The sequence below is a fragment of the Theropithecus gelada genome, chromosome 7a, assembly GCF_003255815.1.
Source record: "Theropithecus gelada isolate Dixy chromosome 7a, Tgel_1.0, whole genome shotgun sequence".
Classification (NCBI taxonomy): Eukaryota; Metazoa; Chordata; class Mammalia; order Primates; family Cercopithecidae; genus Theropithecus; species Theropithecus gelada.
The window spans coordinates 38,405,272-38,422,871 of NC_037674.1; the positions used below are offsets into that span (position 1 = coordinate 38,405,272).

The 17,600-nt window shown below is 45.9% G+C and overlaps 1 protein-coding gene across 1 annotated transcript in view; it reads left to right on the plus strand.

Moving 5' to 3' along the window:
- TPM1 (tropomyosin 1) overlaps positions 1–11,009 on the plus strand; it is a 41,021-nt gene extending 30,012 nt beyond the window's left edge. Inside the window, exon 9 of the mRNA XM_025390182.1 lies at positions 10,999–11,009. Within this exon, the coding sequence (XP_025245967.1) occupies positions 10,999–11,002 (4 nt within the window). The 3' untranslated portion in view covers positions 11,003–11,009. The remainder of the gene's footprint in view (positions 1–10,998) is intronic.
- Positions 11,010–17,600: the final 6,591 nt, after the last annotated feature.

The window sequence follows — 17,600 nt, forward strand, 5'->3', positions numbered from 1 at the left end:
GAGCCAGATCTGGCTTCAAATCAGGACTCCACCTTTATTAGGCTGCCTAACCTGTCAAGTTCCTAAATCTGAGCTGCTCCATCTTTAAAATGGAGATGAGATTAGTACCTAGCTCATAGTTTATAATTGTGGGAGTCGAATCTGTAACCACTTCAAGTACACGGTACAGTACCAGGCGCCTAGGGCTTGTTCCATGTAAGTTAACTGCTCGGCCAGGCATGGTGGCTCATGCCTGTAATCCCAGCACTCTGGGAGGCTGAGGCAGGTGGATCACTTGAGGTCAGGAGTTCGAATGAGACCAGCATGGCCAACATGGCAAAACCCCGTCTCTACTAAAGTTACAAAAATTGGCCCGGGCACGGTGGCTCACGCCTGTAATCCCAGCACTTTGGAGGCCGAGGCGGGCGGATCACGAGGTCAGGAGATCGAGACCATCCCATCCCGGCTCACACAGTGAAACCCCGTCTCTACTAAAAATACAAAAAACTAGCCGGGCGCGATGGCGGGCGCCTGTAGTCCCAGCTACTCGGGAGGCTGAGGCAGGAGAATGGCGTGAACCCGGGAGGCGGAGCTTGCAGTGAGCCGAGATCGCGCCACTGCACTCCAGCCTGGGTGACAGAGCAAGACTCCGTCTCAAAAAAAAGAAAAAGTTACAAAAATTAGCCAGGCGCAGTGGTATGCACTTACAATCCAGCTACTCAGGAGGCTGAGGCAGGAGAACCGCTTGAACCCAGGAGGCGAAGGTTGCAGTGAGCCAAGATCATGCCACTGCCTGGATGACAGAGTGAGGCTCCATCTCGAAAAACAAAAAGTTAACTGCTGTGGTCCTCAACTTGCCATTTGTGCTCCAAAGACCACCCATCCTTGTGAAGCTAAGGGGAGACTAACATTACCCCAAGTTATGATGATGGTTTTTAATACTTTCAGATGCTGTTTATGTGTGCTGAACAACTTGTACTTACAAGGGCTATTTCACTTAAGCCTCACATCACTGATGCTCAGAGACTCAGTTCAGTAGCTCCCAAATAGTGGGGTTGGGCTTCAAACTCTGGCCCTCTGTGACTCCTGAGCCCTGCCTGGAATCTCCTTCCCCTTGTTTCAAACATTTTACAGCAGAAGAAAAACAGTTTCTAGATAACAGATGAAAACAGATGAAGCCGCAGGTATAATTAGGAGAGGAGGAGGCTGGGAAGATGGAGGTGGAGTCAACCGTTTAGCAGCTGACATGACCACGAGGGAGTGGTTTAACATCTGACTTCCCCTCTGGGTTCCAGAGATCAGACGAGATCAGTTAATTATGAAGCATCATGCCAATTCGAAGAATGATTACCTAATCTTTCAGATTAATATAAAAAAGGAGAACAGCCCTGTCTCTACATGGTACACGCCTGGGGTATGACTGGGTGTGATAACCTCTGAACATGCCACTCCGTGAGGTCAAGGTACAGAGATTAGGACTCTTCAATATGCAAAGGCCAAGGCTGGAAGCTGAGATGGTCACCATTTAGAGAACCATGAAGTGTAGAGAGAGAATTCAAGATTCATATTCTAAATTCCATTGCTGAAACTTAGCAGGCCCAGATTTCAGAATGAAGAGCTGGAGCAGTTGCCCTGTTCAGAGTAAAACATTGTGGAACTCCACAGAGAAAGGACACAGATAAAAACATAAGCATCTTCAAAAAATAATCAGAGTTCTACAGTTTGTTTTGTTGTTGTTGTTTTGTTTTTTTTGAGACAGAGTCTCACTCTGTTGCCCAGACTGGAGTGCAGTGGCATGATCTCAGCTCACTGAAACCTCCGCTTTCTGGGTTCAGGCAATTCTCATGCCTCAGCCTCCCGAGTAGCTGGGATTACAGGTGCATGTCACCACGCCTGGCTAATTTTTGTATAAAAATAAAGAGTAGGGCCAGGCGCGGTGGCTCACGCCTGTAATCCCAGCACTTTGGGAGGCCGAGATGGGCGGATCACGAGGTCAGGAGATCGAGACCATCCTGACTAACACGGTGAAACCCCGTCTCTACTAAAAAAAAAAAAAATACAAAAATTAGCCGGGCACAGTGGCGGGCGCCTGTAGTCCCAGCCACACGGGAGGCTGAGGCAGGAGAATGGCGTGAACCCGGGGAGGCGGAGCTTGCAGTGAGTGGAGATCGCGCCACTGCACTCCAGCCTGGGAGACAGAGCGAGACTCCGTCTCAAAAAAAAAAAAAAAAAAATTTAAAAAAAAAAAAAAGTAAGAAAGTACTCTAAAAAGTAGAGATGATGTTTCACCATGTTGCCCAGGTTGATCTCGAACTCCTGACCTCAAGTGATCTGCCCACCTCGGCCTCCCAAAGTGCTGGGATTACAGGCATGAGCCACTGTGCTGGCCTACAATCAGTTCTTAAGAGAAAAAAGAAAAGTGCTTTGTGGATACATTCTGAACTATTTCAAACTGACATTGAAGAGAACAATTCCCAGCGGTGGCTCACGCCTGTAATCCCAGCACTTTGGGAGGCCGAGGCAGGCGGATCATGAGGTCAGGAGATTGAGATCATCCTGGCTAACATGGTGAAACCCCATCTCTACTAAAAATACGAAAAATTAGCCAGGCGTGGTGGCGGGCGCCTGTAGTCCCAGCTACTCAGGAGGCTGAGGCAGGAAAATGGCGTGAACCCGGGAGGTGGAGCTTGCAGTGAGCCGAGATAGCGCCACTGAACTCCAACCTGGATGAAAGAGCGAGAATCTGTCTCAAAAAAAAAACAAAAGAACAATTCCCCTCCTTATTTCCCCTCCTTATTGTTCCTAGAGATGTCATTAGCAGAAACAAAATCTAATTTTTGCATATGCTGGTTTGTATCCTCCAAAGTTCAATACTTTGGGCCTGATTTCTTTTTTCTCCGGGAAAAAAAAATTTATATATATATCTGTTTTACTCAAGTATTTGAATGTGTGTTAACCATTTTTTCAACTTGTCAACACTATTTGTAGCAGTTTTTTTTTTAAATCTACAGTCAGATGTATATACAGGGGGAAAAAAAATCCAAATTCTCCAATCAAAACAAAAAGCACCAGGGTGTTCAGGGAGCCATCATTTCCAGAATTGGAGACAAGGGTTTGGAAAGAAATTAGAAATGTTGGGCAATACAAGAAGTGTTCCTTCCATTATACATACTTTTTGACATTGAGGGTTTTCAGAGCTACATTCCTCCAACAGATGTCATCAATTTTGTGTGTCAATGAATGAAGCTCTGTTGAGAGTTCACTGATATGAATGTAACTTTTGCCAAATTCTTGACAAATGGGCATCAACCCAGAGGAAAAGGCTGGTTGCTGCTGCCTGTGAGAGCTTTCTTTCCATTTGTCACCAAAGCCATGGAGAAGCAAGGGTCGAGTCCAGGCCATATTAGGGCCTGCTGAGGCTGTTACCCTAAACTGAAGTGCTGATTCAGAATGGGAAGGAGCCTTCAGATCATTGAGGACAGAGAAAAACGAGACCTAGAAAGATTTAGTGTCTTGCTCAGAGTCATCCAGCTCCCGTCAAGGCGGGCAGTGCAGCACGGGGCCTGGAAACCAGAGGTGCTGGTTTGGCATCCGCTCCCTGCTTCCAGGCCGGCCCAGGTTGATGTTGCCATCTGGGCGTTGATTTCTCCATCCCTCAAGGAGGTGGTTTCACTGCCCCTCTCTGCATGCCCACTCACTTCCTCAGGGCCGATAACCGAACGGGGCAGTGTGTGTAGAGTCCCTCTCTTGTTCCTTAGCCGCAATCCTTTTTTTTTTTTTTTTTTCCACCTGCATTAGGTCCTTAGGGAAAATGAAAGTAACTTTTTCCTTTTGAAATGAAAATCCCCAGTACCACTGCCCCGGAGGACATTCACTGCAAGGCCATGGTACCCCTCAAGTGGCCCAGAAACAAAGCTCAAGTCACAGTTTCAAAGTTTGTTTTGGAGTTGTTAATCACCTGTGCACAGGAGGCAAAGAACGTTTCAAAGTAGTAGATTCAAATCTCACGTGGAAGCTAAAGGCTGGCTCTTTTGTAAGTTTCTGTTACTCCATTCTCAAACTGCATTTGGATTTGTTGTTTCATGGAAGTGAACAGAACACTGCTCTGAGGCCTGGCATCGGATGTAAATGAAGGCAGTTCAGCCCTCATTGATTCTAGAGGAGCCCCGAGGCAGATCCTGTGGAGCCGTGGAATCCACCGTCTCCAGGGGGAACCTAATGACCGGGAAGGTGCAAAGTGCTTTGTCTGTGGCAGGGGAGCAGTTGTGTCTCCTGAGGGGCCGACTGGGCACAGGTGGGCCGAAGGAGCAGAAGAGTCATCTCCTCTTGGCGGATGCTGCATGGGAATGGGGTCAGAGGGACCGGCACACATCACGATGCTAAGTCCTGGTCTGTTTTCAACTCCAGAGACACTCCGAAAGGATTTGAAATGCTGCCTTTCCAGTGGAACTCTTGGTTAGACTCATGAATCCAGTGTTAAAACTCCCAGATGCCTGCAATGGTATAATACAGCCCTTTGGCCTTCTGGTGAGCTGGGATTTGATGGGCTGCCCACATCCTGCACCTCCACTTCCCCGCCTCACCCCAAAGTCCACTTCCTCTGTGAAAACTACACTTCACAATGAAACACTTGCCAAGGAACTGCTTGAATCATGCTGTGGTCAAGGATGCCTTTATCTGACGTGAGCCCCATCGCTATTCCCAAAAGGATTAAGTGTAGTTGCACAAAGTCCAGTGATGTAAATATTAGAAATGGGAACCCACACCCAGGCAGTAGGGGCTTTTGTTTTTGAAGGGGATGCTGGCTTCCTAAAGGATGGCCAGAGCATACCTGCATCTCAGAAGCCTGAGCCAGCGGGAAGTGATTAACTGCTGGTTTACTCAGCTCAAAACCTGTCATTCCCATGATGTGTTTTCCTGCTATCTTCACACAAAGCACTCTTTTCCAGAACACTCCAGGACTGTCTGCCTAGCACCTTCTGGAGAAATTAAAAAGAGCAAAGGCAGAATAATTTGCCTAAGAATAGGAATATCAAGAAAATGTACCTCAACAAAGCGTTGCTAGGCTTAAATCCTGGCCAAACTGCTCACCTCTCTTCAGTTGCTAACCCGCTACCTGAAACCTCCTATCTGCCATGCCTCCTTTTTCTGGCTTTCGTTCTTCCCTTCTGGCTACAATTTTTTGTTACTCCAATCTCTTGTTCTGCTCACTTTCTCTCAGACACAGAAAGAGCTTCCATATTGTCTTCTAGTAACTAGAATTATGAAAGTTAAGATTCATAATTTTGCCTAAAAGACAAATTGTATCTCCACTTAAGACTGGTTTACAGTATTTGGGGGACTGTATTTTTGGGCTCGGGTGGGCTGGAGGAGTAGAAGAATCAGCTCCTCTTGGCGGATGCTGTGTGGGGCAGGGGGCCGAGAAGCCAGCACACATCATGATGGCAAATCCTGGTCTGTTTTCAAGGTTGGGGTTGTAGGACAACACAGAAAAAGTATAATAGACGTCTTGCCCTCAAGGAGTCTATGGAAGCCACTGAATATATGCACAAACGCACTAAAAAATAATAAAACAGGAAAGGATTACATGGCAGATTGAGAGTAAATGATACCAGACTACATGGAAACAGATGTCATGCTCCCTTCCTGGGAGATTTTTAACCGTCTAAAACCAGTAGAAAAGGCTCTCCTGGGCATGCTGTATAATTTTCTCAGGGGTACTCAAGCCACAAGCAAATCACCACTCACCCCAGCCTCTCAAATCTTAGAAACGAGCTCTGCTAGTTTAAAAATGCTTTGGTTTTACTATTTACTCTGGCTACGAAATTCTTTGTTCATTATTGTAGCTTCATTCTACGAAATTCTCATTTTGAAATCCTCCCCTCTTACCCTCCTCTCATTCCTCGCTGTAGACCATGTAGTTGTGTTTTTTTCGTGTTTGTTTTGTGTTTTTAAACTTTTGGTCTCACCATACCTTCGCTTTAATCCTAGAGCATCTCTTAAGCTTTAGAGGAAAGAGTAGAGTATAGATGAATACACACAGACACTCTTAGAGCCTACAAAATCAGCTTCCTACTTCACCAGGGAGGTCTGAAGGAGCCTTTGATTTCTGGTAAAGCAAATGGATGAGGATTGCGGCTAACATTCACTTCTCCCATGAGAAGGCTCCCCAGGCTGATTGCTGTAGTCACTAGTGCAGACAGCCACCTGATCTGCTCAGGCTGCCAGACTTCAGAAGCCTCAGCCAAGTTCAGAGCCTCCCTAATGGGCTAGGAGCCCTGGGTGTCTCCAAATAACCCATTTTCCAGCCTTCCAAGAAAGAGGAGTAGTGGGGCAGTGGGCAAGAGAGAATTGGGTTTCAGTGTTGTTTTCATGTGAACTGCTGGGGGCTGGGAGCTCCCCTTTTGCTCTCCTCGTTTTGGTTCCTACCCAAGAAACATAAAGTATTACTGATAAACATGGATAATTTAAATTTGGATAAAAACGACTTGAACCTGAAGAATTCATTCCAATGTGTATAGCAGCAATTGATGTGGGTTGTGTATTTAAAGGAATATTTAAATTTCATGCAGCAATTTGCAAGTTCAAATGAAAAGCTATTTGGCACATTTGGATACAGAGTTTCAAGGGAAATAAGCAAAATGTACACATAAGGTAAATGCCACCATATAATTGTGTACATTTTTTATTTGTCACAAAGCATTACAAAAACAATGGAGAAAAACTATGAAGGAAAGAAAGGTCACCATTGGGAAAAAACACTTTTATTTTCCATATGTTTTGCCTGTGTGTTTATGGAAGGCTTTTTATTAAAAATTGTGGTTTTATTCAAAAACTTTTGCATAAGCATCTTCCTGTGTTGCTTCACCTAGTCTTCTGGTTAATGTGCCAGAATTTTTTCTCCTATTTTTGATCATTGGGTTTTTGTAATTTTTTGTTCTCACAACTAGGACTGATGGGAGATTTTTTTGTAATATGGGTATTTTCTGACTTGTAAGAAGTGAAAACATACACTTAAAAAAAAAAAAAGAACTATTTCATTTAAGCATAGACATATCCTAAATATAGTGTTAAGTTGTTTTTTAACTATGTAGTGATTACTGCTCCGGCCTGGACTCTAGCCTGGGTGGCCCTTTTTTGATTTACAGGCCTCAGGTTCTTAAAAGAGAAAACTTTTCCCAAACTGGTGTGGTAAAGCCTTTAAGAAATCTAGTTCCGGGTCAAATGGTATTTCTAGTTCTAGATCCTTGAGGAATCGCCACATTGTCTTAATGGGTGCAGCACACCAACATGGCACACGTATACATATGTAACAAACCTGCACGTTGTGCACATGTACCTTAGAACTTAAAGTAAAATAATAAAAATTAAAAATTAAAAAAATAAAAAACACTTTAAAATGTTAAAAAAAAAAAAAAAAAAAGGAAAAGAAAAGAAAGAAAGAAAAGCTAGTTCCGGCCAGGCACGGTGGCTCACACCTGTAATCCCAGCACTTTGGGAGGCCAAGGCGGGCGGATCACCTGAGGTCGGCCAGTCAGCCTGACCAACATGCAGAAACCCCTTCCCTACTAAAAATACAAAATTAGCCGGGTGTGGTGGCACATGCCTGTAATCCCAGCTAATCAGGAGGCTGAGGCAGGAGAATCGCTTGAACCAGGGAGGCGGAGGTTGTGGTGAACTGAGATCGAGTCATTGCACTCCAGCCTGGGCAACAAGAGCAAAACTCCATCTCAAAAAAAAAAAGAAAAGAAAAGAAAAGAAAAGAAAAGAAAAGAAATCTAGTTCCACACGTTACCTCTTTCCTCCTCCCTCATCTGTCCTGCTCCCCCAACAAAAACACAAATTTGAGCTTTAAGACATGCCTTCACCACAGCCACCCGGCTCTTTCCTGTACCCCTTGTCTAGACCCAGAGTTGATAAAAGTGAATGATGGGTGTGTGGGCTTAGAGGCACTGCCCCGGGCCTCAGTTCTGGGAAGATGAACTGGATGATGAACAGTGACAGAAGGAGGAAGCAGCCATATAGAAAACTTAACCGCCCTGCTAAAGAGGCAGCCTAGATAATATGTACAATCCCAGCCTTCGAAATTAGACTGGAATGTAAAAGCCACCTGTGCCACTTACTGGTTGTGTGACTTAAAGTAAGCGGCTCAATTTCTCTGCGATTATTTCCCCATCTGCAAAATGGGGATAATAATAATAGTGCACTGCATTATAACGTTCAGGGCATGAATAACCAAGATATTGCATGAAAAGTTTTAGTATGGTGCCTGGCATAGCAAACTCTCAATGATAGACAACTTCTATTGCCCTGTTCTTTAAATAGTCTTAGATCCTGGCAATCAGCCCTTAGAAGTCACGCTCCTCAGGATTCAAAGACAATGCCGCCCCTCACCTCTTCCCTCCTCACCTGTCAGGCCGCCCTAGAGTGCTGTCATTTTCTCCTTCAAAGCTGCCTCTGATGTTCACTTCACCAGGATGATTCATCGGGATGGGTCAGGGCTAATGGTGAGTTAGCCTGATAGCCCAGCTGGATCTTCCCCTGAAATCTGACGGAAGCACACTTCACCGCCCGTCAGGTCTAAAGTCCGGCATTGGTGAGCAGTAAGAAGAGCCCCTCTCCAGCGTGGGAGGAGGGGCCTCGAGTAGACCCCAATGACCCACCATCGCCGGCTCTCCAGGAAGTGCCTCGCTGGTGGCATCCAGAAGAGGTGCCCAGGTCCTGTGTCTCCCCAGGGCACACTGGGGTTTGCCACCGGGGTTAGGTTTCCTGGGGACTTCTCAATGACACTATGAAAACCTAGCTCACCTCCTTGTTGATCTTACTCTCAGACACTAGAAGGTTTCCTAGGGCACTTAGAAGTTGAGTTCAGACAATCACAATATCCTGGTCCTCTGGTGAAATCGTTAGCATTTGAGGGGCTGCTTTGCGGTTCCCTCTGTTGGGCTTGCGGCTCCTGCCTTTGTGTGTTTAACCTTTAAACAAGGGGGTCGGCAGGAGGAAGCAAGCTGCTCTGTCACAGCTGGTCCTGGCGATGCCGGAGGAGGCCCAAGCTGGAGCTTCCTAGTTAGCTTTGCCTTTCACCTAAAGAGGATTTCAGGTATAGGGCAGGACGCAGGGACCCAGCCAGCACCAGGAATAAAAGCCAAGTATCTACTCCATGCTTTTGGTTCTGGCTGGCCAGGGCATCTGACACCAGGGAACATCTTTCCTTTCACACTCTATTGTCCTGGGGCTTCAGTTACATTCTTGACTGAGAGCCCAGGAATGAGGCTAGCGGGCACTCCAGAAATTAACCTCAGAGAGGTGACTGCGTGTGTTTTTAGCCTACTCTCCTCCCTAACAATGGTGCACACCATTGGTGTTCCAGGTGGAGGGGTCACTACCCCCTCCAGTAGCTGAGCAAACATCCCTTAGCCTCACATCTGGGATTAAAAGGAAGCAGGAGGTCAGCTTCCCACTCATTAGAGCTGGATTATCCTACGAGGGTTTGTATTGAATGCATTGACAAAAGCATGGCACCCAAAAGAATGAGAAACAGTGATAGAATTTTGCTATTTTATATTTCAAAAAAAGGCATTGGCTAAGTGTAGTGGCTCACGCCTCTAATCCCAGCACTTAGGGAGGCCGAGGGGGGAGGATCTCTTGAGCCAAGGAGTTTAACACCAGCCTGGGCAACACGGCAAAACCCCATCTCTACAAAAAATGTAAAAAATTAGCTAGGTGTGGTGGCAGACACCTGTGGTCCCAGCTACTTTGGAGGCTGAAATGAGCCTAGGATCAACTGAGCCTAGGAAGTCTAGACTGCAGTGAACCGTGATCACACCACTGCACTCCAGCCTGGGCGGGCAACAGAGCAAGACCTGTCTCAAAAAAAAAAAAGGCATTGAAAAAGTCATTATTGGAAAAATATGAATATGTAGTCTTATTTCCACTTGTTTAATAGTTTACTGATGTTTTATCTTGAGTTACAAATCTCTTTGGTGCAAAGGATGTCTCATGCTAGCTGCACATCTCGCCGGTCTCCTAGCTCACCACCACAGAGAGTTGAGCCCTGCACAAGCCCCTGGTCTGTGCCCTTGACTCTCCCAAGGCCACCACCCCACCTTCCCCCACACTCAGAGCCATCAGCGTCACCACCACCACTGATCGTATGAAGACATGCCGACCACTTTTATACTGCATGTGCTATGTTGCAGATACTTTTGTGAATCAGCAACACTGATCAAAACCCGAGTTCAACCCTTAGTTCTTCCCAGTTAACAACTGGGGGATTTGAAGCAAGTTTCTCAGCCTTTCTGAATTTCAGTTTACTCCGCCTCTCTGAATGTCAGTTTCCTCCTCTGTAAGAGCCTGCCCCTTATAGTTGTGTTAAAGAATTAAAGCTATCCCAGCTACTTGGGAGGCCGACATGGGAGGACTGCTTGAGGCCAGGAGTTCAAGACTAGCCTGGACCATAAGCAAGACCCTGTCTCTACCAAAAAAAAAAAAAAAGTTGTTTTAATTAGCCAGGTGTGGTGGTGCATCTGCATAGTCCTAGCTACTTGGGAGCCTGAGGTGGAAGGATCACTTGAGCCCAGGAGTTGGGGACTATCGTGAGCTATGATCTCGCCACTGCATTCCAGCCTGGGTGACAGTTGCTCTGACCCTCATCTCTAAAAAAAAAAAAAAAAAAGGAAAAAAAAAGGCCAGGTATGGTGACTCACATCTATAATCCCAGCACTTAGGGAGGTCGAGGCAGGAAGATCACTTGAGCCCAGGAGTTCACGACCAGTCTGGGCAACATAGTAGACCTCATCTCTACAAAAAAAAAAAAAAAAAAATTAATAATTAGCCAGGCATGGTGGCATGCACCTGTAGTGCCAGCTACTTGGGAAGCTGAGGCGGGAGGATCGCCTGAGCCCAGGAGGTCAAGACTGCAGTGAGCCATGATTGCACCACTGCATTCCAGCCTGGGCAATGGAATGAGACCCTGGGTCTATTTAAATAAGTAAACAAACAAACAAATAAGAATAAAAGGTAAAACATGTCTGAGACCTGGTACATGGCGGACTACCTATAAATATTAGAATTATTCATGCCGTTTCTTCACTCCTGATCCGCCTAAAGAGAAGATAGAGTAGGTCCCTTCTCTAGGGAAAAGGAACCACAACCACCACCATCTCAGCTTGAGGGACTTGTAGCGAAGCTTTCCCCTGTGAAGCAACCTCGGGAGTCTCCAGCCTCCATTGCCCCACACCTTGGAAGGGAAGGGGCTTCTCTGGAGAGAGGTTTGTTCAAATGTCATTATTTTCTGAAATCATTGCCCAATTTTTCCTATTTTAGAGTCAGCCATCCGCTATGCACCAGGTGAGTGCGCCTGAGAAGCCCATAGCTGAGCAGTCCTTGGGGAGTGAGATCATCTGGAAAGCCAGGGTCAGCCTGGAGCCTCCCTTAGTTTCAGCAACTCATGCATGTCAAGACAGGCCCCTTCCCCAAGCCCCCGTGGCTGCGAGACGGTGTGGGAGGGTGAGGAAAGGTGTAGAGGGGCACTCCCCGCACTTTAATGAGCACAGGAGCCTGCCAGGGATCTTGTCCAAATGCAGATTCTGCGGTGGTGGGGGCTGGCTCCAGCCTCTGCATTTCTTGCCAGCTCTGGGTGTTGCCGGTGCTGCTGGCCTGTGGGCCACACTTTGAGTAGCAGGGCTCTGAGATATGATGTGGTATGTGACATGGGCATTACCCAGAGGGACTGTAGGTGTCACAGTGGTTGATGGCAAGCAAAAGAAACCAGTTCATTCAGCTTAGGATTCCCAGCCCTGGAAGGGAGCACCAACGGTCAGGCTCCAGGCCTCACACCAGCCTCAGCCCTGGGATGGTAAGGCCCTGGGAGGAGTTCATCAGACTGTGTACAGTGAAAAAGAGGTCATTCCTCAATTCTACGTCGGAAAATCGGGGCATCTTAGGAAGGGGACATGAGCACGGTGTCCAAAACCCACAAATGCCCACTCCAGCGGGGATTCCTTGGAGCCAGGTGAGTGGGCGGAGAGTGAGATCTGGAGGTCCTGATGAGTCTGAGACAGCGCCACAGTGCAGTGGTATGATTGTAGCTCACTGCAGCCTCCAACTCACTGAGCAATCCTCCCTCCCGCCTCAGCCTCCTGAGTAGCTGGGATTACAGGCAGGCGCCACCACACCCAGCTAATTTTTTTTTATTTTTTGTAGAGACAGGGTCTCACTATGTTGCCCAGGCTGGTCTCAAACTCCTGGCCTCAAGTGATCTTTCCACCTCAGCCTCCCAAAGTGCTAGAATTACAGGCATGAGCCACTGCACCTGGCCCCTTCTTAAATTTTGCAAGCTAGGTGCTTCACCTGACTCCAGCCCGGTTAAGGAAGAGTAGTCACACTTTGGTCTCCTCTTTACTCTTCCACCTGGGCAAGCTACCTCTGGGCCTCTATCTTTTCCCTCAAGCAAATGAGAACAAGGTAATAGTAAGAATGTTGCTTACCATAAACATCTTCAGAACTTATTCACCTTGAAATGGGTAGCACCTGACCCAGGGCCCGGCATGCTCAATCAATGTTTGTTCAACGAATGAATCAATTCCACCACTAACTGGAAAGGACCTTTCATTGTTTAACAGTAGTTGTCTCTCTCAGAGAGCAGAGGCTGTTCTTGCATCATCTTGCACTTAGTGTGTTCCTGGAATGTAACAGAGGTCAACAGAAGTCCACTGAACTTGATGAAGGTGAAACTCATTTCACCTGAAGGTAGAGTTAGTAGTTGTTTACAAGGTGTCAGATGAGGGATCGTCTCCAAATTATTTTCAACTCTTTTGAAATTCCTCTGTTAATAACTTATTCCTTTGACTTGCATTTTCCTTACCCACTTGTCTTGTTTTAAAATGCCAGTAGGGAAAGGTTACATTAACCAAAAACCAAACTTTAACTTCTTTGCATGTTTGCCCTGGGGAACCTCTAAATCAGAGTTTGGCAAACTACGGTCTGTGGGCAAAATTCAGCCCACCACTGTTTTTGTACAACCTGAGAGCTAAGAATGGCTTTTTAACTTTTTAGCGGTTGAAAAAAAAAACTCAAAAGAGGAATAATAGTTTATGATATGTGAAGATTATATGAAATTCAAATTTCAGTGTTTGCAAATAATGTTGTATTGGAACATAGCTGCATTGATTCACTTACGCGGTGTCTGTGGCTGCTTTGGTGCTATGACGACAGACTTGAGAAGTTGTGACAGAGACCTCATGGCCCACAAAGTGTAAGATATTTGCTGTCTGGCCCTTTACAGAAAAAGTTTGTTGACTCTGAAGGGAAGCTGTCTCTTCTCCTGTGTTTATCCCATCAACTTGTTTTGGTATTTTTTAACAAAATCACTAGATAGAATCTCATTTTAATAGAAACGATCACTTAGAGAGATAAATAGATTCCCAGAGAGTTTATGTGTAAATAGAAGTCTTATTAATAGAATCATATTTTTACTATTCTGTTTAAAATTTTTTAGGTTAGAGAAATGAAAATGTTGTCTCTTCTAGTTTTGGAGGACAGGTTTGTCAGAAGCAGGGACTATGTTGCCCTAGAGACAGCTCCTTTTTATCTTGTCTTTTGATTTTGTTTTTGTTTTTGTTTTGTTTTGTTTGAGACAGGGTCTTGCTCTGTTGTCCAGGCTAGAATGCAGTGGTGCTATGGTAACTCACTGCAGCCTGGACCTCCTGGGCTTAAGTGATTCCCCCACCTCAGCCTCCTGAGTAGCTGGGACTACAGGTGCAAGCCACCATGCCTAGATAAATGTTTGTGTTTTTTGTAGAAACAGGGTTTCTCTATGTTCCCCAGGCTAGTCTTGAACTCCTGAGCTCAAGTGATCCTCCTGCCTTGGCCTCCCAAAGTGCTGGGATTACAGGCATGAGCCACAGTGCCTGGCCTAGTTTGTCTTTTACTGTGGGTCATTCTTGGAGCTCAGGCCTATCGGCACTGGTGCATATACTTAATCTCAGAGCCTCAGCTCACTGGAGGCAGACTGAAAGCAGGGTCTAGGGCAAGTACATCGAAGCTGTAGTTTTGAGTTATGACCCAAGCAAGGGAGAGACTTTTCCCAGGGGTAGAGAAGGACATGATTTACTGGAATAGTCCCAAGAATATGCCAGGAAATCATTTGTCTGCAGCTAAATGGTTTCCATACTGCAATGAGTAGGAGGAGTAAACAGGCAAGGATAGGAATTCCAGAAGTGGTTTTTCTCCCATTCTCCCCCACCCCCAAGTTTACTGGTAAATGTGTGATTTGTCATTTTGCCCCCTGCACCTCATATCCCCACACGTACTCTCTCCCCAAACTTATGGTTTTGTAACTGATCAACTTCAAGCAAAGTACACTTGGGCTGGGTTGCCAGCATAAGAATTTTCAAGTAGAGAAAGCTGGTGAAATCTGATCCTATGTGATTCCCCTGGTTCTATGGAATTCTAGACTTTCCCGGATTTGCCAGAGAGATTTTGTTGGTCTCACCAATATGAGCCTTGAGTGTTACAGCAGGGTAATGCATAAGAATTCCCGGGTCCATAGCAGCACGTGAGTCTTCTAGGGGCACTCTGCGTCGCTGAGAGCAATTTAAAGTCCATTCCACCGACGGGATGTGAAATGAGGGGAGTTCATGGAAGGCCTCTGCCTGCCCGCCTCCGTTGACAGTGAAGCTTTCAAACTCCCTGTTTCCATAGCTTAATGGAGTGTATGTTATGAAATGCCTTTAAACAAAGAATCCCCAATCTTTTCCTGATGTGAAGAAACTTTGAATTTTCCCAGAGTCATAAAATCAGCGATACTAGAATTGGAAGGGAGACCTCGTTTTACAGATATACGTAGAACTGAAGCCCAGATTGCACTTGCTGAAGCAAGTTGCCCAAGATCTGCAGCTAAGGGGCAGCAGGGTTCACGTTACACTCCAGGGTCCCTGACGTCACATCCAGAGCATTTCCCCTTATGCTCTAGTCTCCCCATGGCTGATCGGGGTGGGAAGTGGGGGCAGAACTACAAAGACACATTCTTGGTAGATGGGACCAAGTCATCCAAAAGAAGACAGGAGCTCCTATATGCCAGAGGGTGGAAGCACTGACGGCTGCCACCTCCGTCTCTGATACACACTATTGATGTTTATATATATTTTAATATATAAATATTCTATATTATATATTATTAAAACTATAATATATAAATTATATATTTATATAATATATAATTTATATATAAATTATATATAAATTATATATTTATTTGTATTTATATATTATATAATATATACCTATTATATATAAATATAATATATTTATATATATAACAAATATACATAAACAAATATATATATTTAGACAGAGTTTCGCTCTTGTCACCCAGGATGGAGTGCAGTGGCACGATCTCAGCTCACTGCAAGCTCCGCCTCCCGGATTCAAGTGATTCTCCTGCCTCAGCCTCCCAAGTAGCTGGAATTACAGGCTCTCGTCACCATGCCCAGCTAATTTTTGCATTTTTTAGTACAGACAAGGTCTTGAACTCCTGACCTCAGGTGATCCATCCTCCTCGGCCTCCCAAAATGCTGGAATTACAGGCGTGAGCCACCACGCCCAGTGATGTTTCTTTATATTATGTAAAGCAGGAAACCACAGCTTCAGGACACTTGCCCTAGACCCTGCCAATTCTAAGCTGCCACTGGTTCTATGGGCTGTTCATTGCTTGCTTTATTTAATACAACTGCATGAGTAGGTAATATCCCCATTTTAACTGCTAACAAAATTGAGGCTCAGAAACGGGCACAGAGCTGGGAAGTGGTAGAGCTGGGATGGGAACACAGGACTGGCTAGGGGCAAAGCTCACTCTTTTTTTTTTTTTTTTAAACCATTTTATGCTGCTTCTCTGCTGAGAATGCTAATGAGATGCATTCTCATGAGGGGAAGAGGAGGCGGTCAGTTTGAGGATGAGTCAGGCAAGGCTTCCTAATTGACTGCCCATCTGCCCTTCAGGGAGCCCAGGGTTGAGCTGTGAGGTGGAAGTCCAAAGGAGAAAACAAGCTGCCCCCAGCTGAGAGAGCTGATCCCCTTTCCCCAGAGTGTGGCCCATGGCCTCACTTCTCCCTGTCCCTGTGATGCATAGGGCAGAGCAGTGTACTCATGCCCATACTGGCTGCTCCTGTATGATAAGAGATAAAGAGTGGATTGTATCCTAAACCAGGGCTAAGTTTTATGCTGTCCTTTTTCAAGAAGAAAAATAACTATTATATACTCTGTATGGTGTCACCTCTTAAGAAAAATCCCCCCAAAAAGGGTGGGCACAGTGGCTCACGCCTGTAATCCCAGTATTTTAGGAGGCCGAGGTGGGTGGATCACTTGAGATCAGGAGTTTGAGAACAGCCTGGCCAACATAGTGAAACCCCGTCTCTACTAAAAACACAAAAATTAGCCAGGCGTGGTGGCGGGTGCCTGTAATCCCAGCTAATCAGGAGGCTGAGGCCTGAGAATCGCTTGAACCTGGGAGGCAGAGGTTACAGTGTGCTGAGATCGCGCCACTGCATTCCAGCCCGGGTGACAGAGCGAGACTCCGTCTCAAAAAAAAAAAAAAAAAAAAAAAAAAAGGAAAGAAAAGAAAAGAAAAATCTCCCAAAAGGATTGGGCATTTGGACCCAGCACACGCTGACCACGCCAACAGAATCAGCCTTGTCATTCTTTCACTGGTTCATCTGGGTGTGTGTGTGTTGAGGGGGTGATGGGAGCTCATAGACCAGGAGGTGCCAGGTCTCTGTCCCCTCAGTAGCACCACTGTGCCATTAAATGGACTGTCACACATACATTTCAGTCCAGACACCCCTGCCCACCAGGACCATATCATCACTCTGTGGACCCGGACCCTGGGTACTGTAGCCTTCATGCATCCCTTTATGAAAAAAAATATTAAAAATCATACTTTACATCTGCATTGGTAAGAAGAAAAATAGATTCGTATTACATATTAAAACTTTGTATTTGACCTAAAAGTTATTTTTTTCTCCCGATTTTAAAAGAAATCGCATCATTTCCATGGGTCCTATTGTGGGCCCTGGGCACTGTGCCTCCTGTGGCTAATGGGGAAGCTGGCCCTGTTCCCACCCCGGCCCCTCCCCGCCCCACCCTCTGCAGCACTGTTTACTTCAACAAGCAGAGAGCTTCTGTTTGCTGAAGGAAATTCACAGCGCAGTGCATTTCTTCCCTGAAGAAAGCCGAGTAATAAAAGGCAGTCAGGGAGAAAACAGGACCTTGAGGAAGCCAGGACTGCAAGTCGAGAGGCTGGATCTCAGCTGGGGCTTTGCTACAGGGCTCCTCAGTTGTCCCATGGAGACAGAGCTCTGTCTCTCAGGGGTAGGCTGAAGGTCAAAGGAGCCCAGAGGCAGGATCAGGAGCAGTTGAAATAAAGCCAGAATTCACATTCATCTTATTACTTTCTTCTCTGTTTTTGAGACAGGGTATCTCTCTATCACCCATGCCGTAGTGCAGTGGCGCAGTCATGGGTCACTGCAGCCTCAATTTCCCAGGCTTAAGCGATCCAGATGCCTGAGTAGCTGGGACTACAAATGTGCACCACTAAGCCCAACTAATTTTACTAGTAGTAGTAA